The sequence below is a fragment of the Manacus vitellinus genome, unplaced genomic scaffold (assembly GCF_001715985.3).
Source record: "Manacus vitellinus isolate BGI_N305 unplaced genomic scaffold, ASM171598v3 scaffold_27_pilon, whole genome shotgun sequence".
In the NCBI taxonomy this organism is placed as follows: Eukaryota; Metazoa; Chordata; class Aves; order Passeriformes; family Pipridae; genus Manacus; species Manacus vitellinus.
Window position 1 is genome coordinate 60,716 of NW_021940039.1, and position 8,990 is coordinate 69,705.

Below are 8,990 nucleotides of genomic sequence, written 5' to 3' on the forward strand. Positions count from 1 at the left end.
AGGCCGGTCTGCCCGTGGAGGATGGCCGCAGGAAAGCCCCAGCCCGGTCCGGGCTCCGGGGGGGCCGCGCGAGCAGTGGCGACTGCCCGCCGAAGGACACCCCGCGCCGGGCCGACTCCTGAGGTGAGCGGCGCGGAGTCTCCAGCCTTCGGCGTGCTCTTTGTGTGCGGAGGTACCTGGGGCGGGCGAGGGGAGCCGATCGCGCCGGCTGCGGAGCGCCTGGGAAACAGCCTCGTGCACGGGGCTCCAGCATCGCTTTCGGCGGCCCTTAATTTCAGTATTAGCTTCACATATTGAATACAACAAACACCTTAGAGCTTACCGGATTTTTTATTCAGAGACAACCTGTTAGAATGTTTTAAGGAGAACACAGGCCTATCTGAACAGCAGATGTGCTCAGCTATATGTGCTGAGGAAAGCTGTTAAAAGTTACTGTATGAACTTGTGACTCGATAGGGGCAGCTGTTCCTGTGCATTTGACACCCGGAACTTTCTTGTGTTTTTTATCAATAATGGCATGGCATGTGCAGCCTTTTATAGTGAAGACTGTACTTTTCTGTACTACTATGCCCTGTTAAGAGGTGTACTCGAAGATCTTATTCTATGAAGGTAAAGTGTGTACAAATAAACATACTGTTGAGTCCCACTCAGATTCCTCAATTCTTTCCGTTTGGGAGCTTCCATTAAATTCAAACAGTTGTCTAGTGAATGGAATTAGACCTTCCAGAGAAAATAAATAATTATGATTTTTAAACTGTTTACCTGACATTTGTCTTGCTAATCAATGGTTCCAGGAAGCTGAGATGCCACAGGATAGTATAAGTACATGCAGATCATGTATTTCAGGAGGTGGTATTCAATTTCACAGTTAGTGCTCAGTGGAAATAAACATGGAAAATAGGAAAAAAGACAGAGGAGGGTTTTTTTTAATGCATCTAGGTCAAAGTGGTGCAACCGTGTCAAAACTGATAATAGACCAGCACAAGCTCAGGTCCTTAGACAAGCCAAATTCAAATATGACTAATGTATCCTTCACCCAATTTGTTGGACATCTCTTTGTATCTTTTTTAAAAATTACTAGCTACCTGCTTTGTATTTAAAATAGTTCAGGAGAAAGATACGAATAAGTTCTGTCAGTAACTAGCTTATTGCTCTGCTTATGTGCTTTGGTTTTTTTCTTTTATCAGTATAATCCATGAGTAAACTAAGACAGTGTTTACTTGTTATAATAGGTTTAAAACTTAAACTCACCTTTACCTTATTGGACTCAGAATTTGAAAGTGTTAACCTAAAACAAGAAAGATGTTAACATTCATAATGAATACTAACGTTCACTACCTGCATACAATTTACTTTTAAGTCTGATGGGGGACAAATGATAGTTCAAAGTGCATGCAAATGCTTAGTCCTGAATACTTTAAAAAGCATTTGTTCGCTTCATTCTATGTGTTAACGTGCCATTTGGAATACTGATGTACCAGTAATAAAGATGTGATTCTTACCTTGTTTTCTGAACAGAACTAATACAGTATTTTGATGTATCACAGGTAAATTTTTCCATAACCTTATGGAGAAAAAGGACTTTGAAGCATGGCTTGATAACATTTCTATTACATTTCTTTCTCTGACGGACTTGCAGAAAAATGAAACTCTGGATCACCTGATTAGCTTGAGTGGAGCAGTCCAGCTCAGGCACCTCTCCAATAATTTAGAGATTCTCCTCAAGAGGGACTTCCTCAAACTTCTTCCATTGGAACTTAGTTTTTATCTGTTAAAATGGCTTGATCCTCAGACCTTACTCACATGTTGCCTCGTCTCTAAGCAGTGGAACAAGGTTATAAGTGCCTGTACAGAGGTGTGGCAGACTGCATGTAAGAATCTGGGTTGGCAGATAGATGACTCTGTTCAGGATCCTCTACATTGGAAGAAGGTTTACCTAAAGGCTATTTTAAGGATGAAGCAACTGAAGGACCATGAAGCCTTTGAGACATCCTCTTTAATTGGACACAGTGCCAGAGTATATGCACTTTACTATAAAGATGGACTTCTGTGTACAGGTAGGAAGGACAGACAACTTGGAGTCTTACAATTCTTTATTTTCTCTTCCCCTCCTATGATTATTGACAGTTTTCCTTTACCAGACAGATTATTTTCATAGTGCAAATGCAGTTTAGATGATTCAAAATTACTTTTTTTTTCAATTTCTGAAACACCTGCTGCACTAATAAACCCATTAGTCACTTAAATAAGAAAACAAGGAGATCAATTTCTCTGTTAGTTAAAAAAATAGTAACAGCATGTATCATTGTCCCTGCCCATAGCAGGGTGGTTAGAACTAAATGATCTTTAAGTTCCTTTCCAGTCCAGAACATTCTATGACTATTGCTATGACTGTTGCTATTAGTAAGCTCATTTGAGAAGTACAGGTATGTTAGTTATCCTCTAGGAGGATAACTTTCAGTTAAAGGGGCCTCGTTTGGGCTGTGTGAGCACTTCAGTCTCCCAAAGTGTGGCAGAAAAAGTCCTCTATCTTCTTCCTTGAAACAAGACTGTAAGCACTTTCAGTTCTTAACCTAAGTGCTTTATGAAGACGTGTAAACTAGATTTAACCTTGCTACTAGTCTGACTTGCACATAATTTCAGCTTCCTCCCTGAACACTGCAGATTCCAAGATTTCAGTTTGAACTTAAGAATATAGACAGAACATATATGAAGCATTAAGTGTGAAAGAACAGTAACAGAATTACAATGAACTGCTGTTAGTGAATATTCCAAGGATTTCCCAATCATTTGAGATGACAACATTATATGCTAAGTTGAGAATCCTGACTAAGTACTCCCACATTTGTTGGTACTGTAAGATGATTACTAGAAACCAACAGCTGAAACTGAGAGAGCTGGGACTTTTTATCTTGAAGAAGATAGGGCTCAGGATGTTATCAGTACCTGAAGTGGGGGTGCAAAGAAGAGGGAGCCAGGCTCTTTTCAGTGGTGCCCAGTGATGGGACAAGAGGCAGTAGACACAGACTAAAACACAAGAGGTTCCCTTTAAACACTTTTTTAATGTGAGAGTGATTTTACTTTTCTTACTGTGAGAGTGATTGAGCACAGGTTGCCCAGGATGGTTTGGAGAATCCATCCTTGGGCTCACTCAAAAGCTGTCTGGTCATAGTCCTGGGCTGTGGGTTGCCCTGCTTAGTAGCGGGACTGGAAGAGTTGACCTCTAGAGGTCATTTCCAACCATAACCATTCTGTGATTCCGTGTAAATGCTATGTTTATAACGAACAAAGATGAGTATAGGATTGGAAATATTATTTACTCTTTGCTTCCAGTTATCCTGTTCTTTTATATTCTAGGATCAGATGACTTGTCTGCAAAACTGTGGGATGTAAGCACAGGTCAGTGCATATATGGTATCCAGACACACACTTGTGCTGCAGTGAAGTTTGATGAACAAAAGCTTGTCACAGGATCTTTTGATAACACAGTAGCCTGTTGGGAATGGAGCTCTGGAGCAAAAACACAGCATTTTAGAGGACACACTGGTGCAGGTATGTTGAAATTTTCAATTTGTAATTTCACCAGTCAAGTAACGTATCATCATCAAACAAATTATAATTAGCTCTTTGCACATTAGCTTTTTTGATTTTTATAGGCTCTGTCCTCAGTCACTTGAATCACCTCAGTTCCCCCATAGCAGGGGAAGCGACCAGAACAGATCTGAATCTGTCCTCGAATATGCCAGAGCTTATCTTAGCCATGTAGTATTTTGCAGTTTCATGGAAGTAATACTAAATGCCATGGTTATTCAGTAGTTTCATGTCTACCAAAATGATGCAAACCTTAGATAACATATGGCCATGGCCATTCTTTATATCCCCAGACTGTAGATCAGCTTACAGCAAAGAGCAGAATAGGACCTGGGAATTTGTATTTGCATTTCCCTCATAATTAAATTCTCTGTCCTCTACTTCAAAATATCCTCAACTCAGCTGTAGGTCTGTTCCCCTATGAGTAAAGAGATCTATCAAATGTGCTAATCCTGCTGAAATTGTCTTACTAGAACTCTGGAAATAAGAACTAGTTACACTGCCATAATCCAGCCATTAAGGAACCACTGATGTAAATGCTCTTAATTTGGACAAAACCCTCAGTAATTTTGCAATGTAAACTTAAGAATCCAGAGCAACAATTCATGTATACAGTTCAAGAACAACAGTTAAAGATGAAGTAGCACATGAATTTAGAGGCTACTAAATTCATAGAGAGGCTACTAGTTAGTGTCTCACAGAAGAACACAGAGACTGAAATTCCTTATTTAGTATCTCTTTGCTTGTAGTTTTTAGTGTGGATTACAATGATGAACTTGATGTTCTGGTCAGTGGCTCTGCAGACTTCACTGTGAAAGTATGGGCCTTATCAACAGGAACGTGCCTGAATACCCTTACTGGACACACAGAATGGGTCACTAAGGTGGGAATATTGATTTCTAATTAATCTCGCAAACACTTGCACTGAATTTGTAACGTGTTCTAAATTTTGTTTTTCTAATCCTAACCCTGCAACTAGTTGTAGAATCTGGAGAACATCTGGAAATTCTGCAAAATAATATTTCAATAGGAAAAGTAAAGTAAGCTATAATTAAACTTTTCAGACCATTGAAGATATTTCTATTCCAAAGCAGCTGAAGTAAAATTAAGAATCAGTGTTTGATTCAAAGACTGAATAAAAATTGGTTCTGAAAGAATGCTGCTTTAAGAATGATGTAAAAAAATCTAATGATCTTGATAACAAAAATCTAAGCATGAAACAGTATTTTTCTTCTGATTATTTCAGAACTTGGAAGATCGGGGGTGACTCTGCAGGTGAAGGGTGTATGTGTGCTTATTAATAGAGTAAATTGGCACTAGCAGGAACAATAAAAGCGTAAACTAGTTTTCTTTCAGTTGCTAAAAGTATTTGTGTTGCCTTTATACAAGGATACACTAGGGTGGTTAGTGAAGTGACAAATACAAATGAAAGTTTTGTTATTTACCAGCATCGACATAAATTATTGCATCCTTCAATTACAGGTAGTTTTGCAGAAGTGCAAAGTCAAATCTCTTATGCATAGTCCTGGGGATCATATTCTCCTAAGTGCAGATAAGTATGAAATCAAGGTATGTACTATATATATATCACATATATATCATTTTGGTACACAGGGAAATAAAGTGCTTGAGTACTTTGCTGAAGTTTACAAATAATATAAGGCTTTATTTTCTCCCATATTTTCTGCTTGTGAGGCTGCATACAAGGCATGAAACTCTTTGGAAGCTAATTTTTCAGTGCTTATCTTAAGCACTAATTATCAGTGCTTATTTAGATTTAAATGATGGCTCTACATGAATGGTAGTGCAAAGAATCGGTGCTTTCAGTGCATGCCTGATGTGCTATTGACAGTGAAGCACTTAACTGCAAGTACTGTTACTGTTGGGGACTTTGGGGTTGGAGAGTGCTATAAGTTTGTGGCTATGGAAGTGTTTCATAACTGAAACGCTGTTAGATTTCTGTCCCAGTTGGATGGTTGGGGTTTTTTTTTTTTTTTTTTTTTTGGCCATTCTTTAAAGCATCCATTTTCACTGAAGTTTTTTAGGCTAGAAACAACATATACTGCAACAATAGTGTTAGACAAGTCACTTGGAGAATTGATTCTCCTACCTAAAGAAGAAGATAAATATTTCTGAAAAAACACGCACACATTTACCTGATGCCTGGAGAGACTGTGAGGCTTGCTGTGTAAGTTTTTAATGTGACTTTTTTATGCTCTTAAACTGTGTTTTAATTGCAGATTTGGCCTATTGGAAGGGAAATAAACTGCAAGTGCTTAAAAACACTGTCTGTTTCTGAAGATCGCAGCATCTCCCTACAGCCCAGACTGCACTTTGATGGTAAATACATAGTGTGCAGTTCAGCACTAGGACTGTACCAGTGGGACTTTGCCAGCTATGATATTCTCAGGTAAACCTTCCAGTTTAGGATTCAGTGTTCTTTAAATAAATAAGAAGTAGAACATACTAGTTTTAATGACTTACTTTAGATGGGACCAAAAGAATCTTGATAAAAATTCTGTAAACATCTTACTTCATGCATATTGTCAGGTTAAATTCTAATTTCTTATTTGATAATACAAATCACTTGATTGCTGTTTTGGTTTATGGCCACATGGTACTCCTCTTTCACATTTTCATTCTGTAAGCTGAAGTGTTTCAATATAGAGTTAAATCAGACTTCAGTGCCAGGAGTTGTGAACGGGAAACTGTAGTGACCCAAAGCTAATGTTGCCATAGAGACTGCTGTAAGAGAACCAGGCAGACATTTCTGAGGGTCCTTTGATCAGACAAGAAATTAAAAAGACTTTTTCCTTACAGCACTACTGATCTATCATTCTTGATAATGCTGTGGAATGGTAGTGAAATCTATCAGACTGCAGTAAGGGATCAAACATGATGGCATTCTGTTTCCATAAAAAGAATGAAGCTGTATCAATTAGAAGTGGTGGTATCAGACTGTAACTTACTAAAGAAAAAAGTGCATTTCAGAACTGCTAGCAGTTAATTCAAATGGCCTGAATATTTGGGGAGTGTCTACCATTGAAAGATCTACTCCTAAAGACATGCTTCTTATCAGTAAGAGTAACTGGGTAATTTCACCTCTTAGTTTACCCTCCCATCTTTCAAAAAAGAAAGATGTTCTCTTACTGGTGCGAATGGATTTTCAGCTCCATACATTTTTGTGCCTCAATTCTGTGCTTTATGTAATGCTATGATCAAATGTACAGCCAGTTGTGGAAACCTCAACTCTTTAATTTCTTTTCCAAGTTTTATTTAATAAGGAAAAATATCGTAAAGATATTGGGGAACTAACAAATATTTTTCTTTCTCCCCAGGATGAAAATGCTTAACTTAGCATAAAGCTATATCAGTAAAACAGCATTCTGATAACAGCATTCTGTTAAGGACCAGTCTTGGATGATTTATCTTACCTGCCTATCACAATAAGGCATTTCTGTGTTTTACTTCTGCCTTTTAAAAGAGTGGTCAAAAGATTAGCAAGATGTTTTACCTCTTTAAGATATTGAGACATGAAATCCATATGGAAGTTTACTGTAAAACACGAGAATATTTGTTCTTCTGTGTGTATCTGGAAACAAGGCTTTTTTTCCCTTGAGCTCTGCAAAACAGTCCCTTTTAAACCCTAACTTTTATTTATGTTCAGAAGGGTCTGTCCTGAATGCACAAAGTCAGAACTGAAACCACAGGCCTGACTGCAGCTAAGTGTTCAGTTGCTTAATTTGAAAAATTTGCATCCAGTTCTTGCTAAATTCTTTCAGAAGGGTGAGTATAGACACCTAAGGATTTGGTTTAGTAATTTAAGCTCATGACTACATTGTGAGTTTCTAACACTGTTTTCTTGTCTTCTAGGGTTATCAAACCTCCAGACTTCTTAAATGTGTCCTTGCTGGGCTTTGGAGAGATATTTGCTCTACTATTTGATAACAGATACCTGTATATAATGGACTTGAGGACAGAAAAACTGATAAGCCGCTGGCCACTACCAGAATATAGAAAGTCAAAGAGAGGTTCAAGTTTTTTGGCTGGTGAAATGTCTTGGTTAAATGGACTAAATGGCCAAAATGATACGGGCTTGGTTTTTGCCACCAGTATGCCAGACCATAGTATCCATTTGGTGTTATGGAAAGAACATGGCTGAAAAGCTCACATATGCAGAATCTTCAGGAATATATGGACTGTCAGCAGCGTGTCCATAAAATGAGACTTTGCATGAACCAAAGTTGCGCACCCAATGGTATCATCATGCAATGCACAATCATTTACTTTTATTTGGGCATTTGGGAATGGGTTGTTTTGGACATAATGCAATACAGCATGCTAACAGTATTCACCACAACATTTTGTCTATACTCATGTTTAAATATACCTATTTGGGTTCTGAAGCATAGCTTGTAATGTTTAAACCATTCAAGTCTGCTATCAAGTCTGAAATGAAGTAGTGCTTGACCTGACTTCTGACCTATTTTTTTGTTGTTGAAACAGAAGGTGAAGCTACTGTTTTAGAACCATAGGCTTTTATACATCTAACAGCAAATACTGGTTACAGTGCATGGCTGCTTAACAAAAATGAGAAGATAGCAAACCTTTTCTATCTCCAGAATCTTTCTCCAAAATGTTTTTCTTTCTGACAGCTTTAAATACTTAGCCTTTGAAATAGAAGAATCAAATGAGCCCTTTAACTAGGATCAGATGTTAACAATAATAATTTCTTTAAGTTCAGGAACATGTCAATATGATTTCTCCTCAGCAAGAACGAGGCAACTTTTCATCTCTTGACAGAGCTTGCCATCACAGTTAACCGCAGAGAACCTCTGACAGTGTTCATCATAACTCAGAATGGCTTGCTCAGTATTTTATAGTCCTTATTTCCTGTAGTTTGTGTTAGAACATAATTTAGTTCACAGGTAGGTAGAAATATAGTGAATAGGAAGGTGATTTTGATCTCTACAATAAGTCACTTTCTTATATTAAATTATGTCTACCAGCCATTCACTTTCTCCAGAAGTTGCAGTTAACATAATGCACTTAAAGTACTTGCTACATCTAGAGTTGGAAAGCAGGGGCAAATGACAGAATGCCACATCTCCGAGGAAAAAAAAAAAGAAAAAAAATCAAAAGTCTGCCGGAAAGCACAGGAGTTGAAAAAAGGTCTTATTGATCATCAGAGACCTGACGTACAGAAGGTAACTGCTGAGTAGCAAATACTTGTTCACATACTTTTGTGCTATTTAACATGTACTTAAAAGCTGTATCTATGACATCACATGCTTTAGAAACGCTTTAGGTTGGTTTCCCCTCCTCCCTTAAAATAAAATCTCCCCTTAATGTCTTTTTTTTTTTTTTACACAACATGAAAACAGGAGTTTTCATGAAGA

At 38.0% G+C, this 8,990-nt stretch overlaps 1 protein-coding gene across 2 annotated transcripts; it reads left to right on the top strand.

Moving 5' to 3' along the window:
* Positions 1-16: 16 nt before the first annotated feature.
* On the top strand, positions 17-8,940 carry FBXW2 (F-box and WD repeat domain containing 2). 2 transcript variants are annotated; one of them, XR_001920873.2, is made up of 8 exons: positions 17-123; positions 1,548-2,057; positions 3,358-3,552; positions 4,341-4,474; positions 5,074-5,160; positions 5,832-6,001; positions 7,259-7,377; positions 7,465-7,580. XR_001920873.2 is itself a non-coding variant. In XM_018074221.3 (7 exons), the coding sequence occupies exons 2-7, from the start codon at positions 1,568-1,570 to the stop codon at positions 7,751-7,753; spliced, it is 1,365 nt and encodes a 454-aa protein (XP_017929710.1). In that variant the 5' UTR covers positions 17-123; positions 1,548-1,567; the 3' UTR covers positions 7,754-8,940. The 2 variants fall into 2 exon arrangements, 1 of the variants encoding a protein (XP_017929710.1); XM_018074221.3 differs by lacking the exon at positions 7,259-7,377 and having other exon boundaries at positions 7,465-8,940.
* Positions 8,941-8,990: the final 50 nt, after the last annotated feature.

What these genes read in the sequence shown, in the direction of transcription:
- FBXW2 (XM_018074221.3), top strand. Translation starts at nt 1,568, where the DNA reads ATGGAGAAAAAGGACTTTGAAGCATGGCTTGATAACATTTCTATTACA. An exon ending in CAGATAAGTATGAAATCAAG is followed by an intron (nt 5,161 to 5,831) that starts GTATGTACTATA and finishes TTTTAATTGCAG; the next exon opens with ATTTGGCCTATTGGAAGGGA. An exon ending in GCCAGCTATGATATTCTCAG is followed by an intron (nt 6,002 to 7,464) that starts GTAAACCTTCCA and finishes CTTGTCTTCTAG; the next exon opens with GGTTATCAAACCTCCAGACT.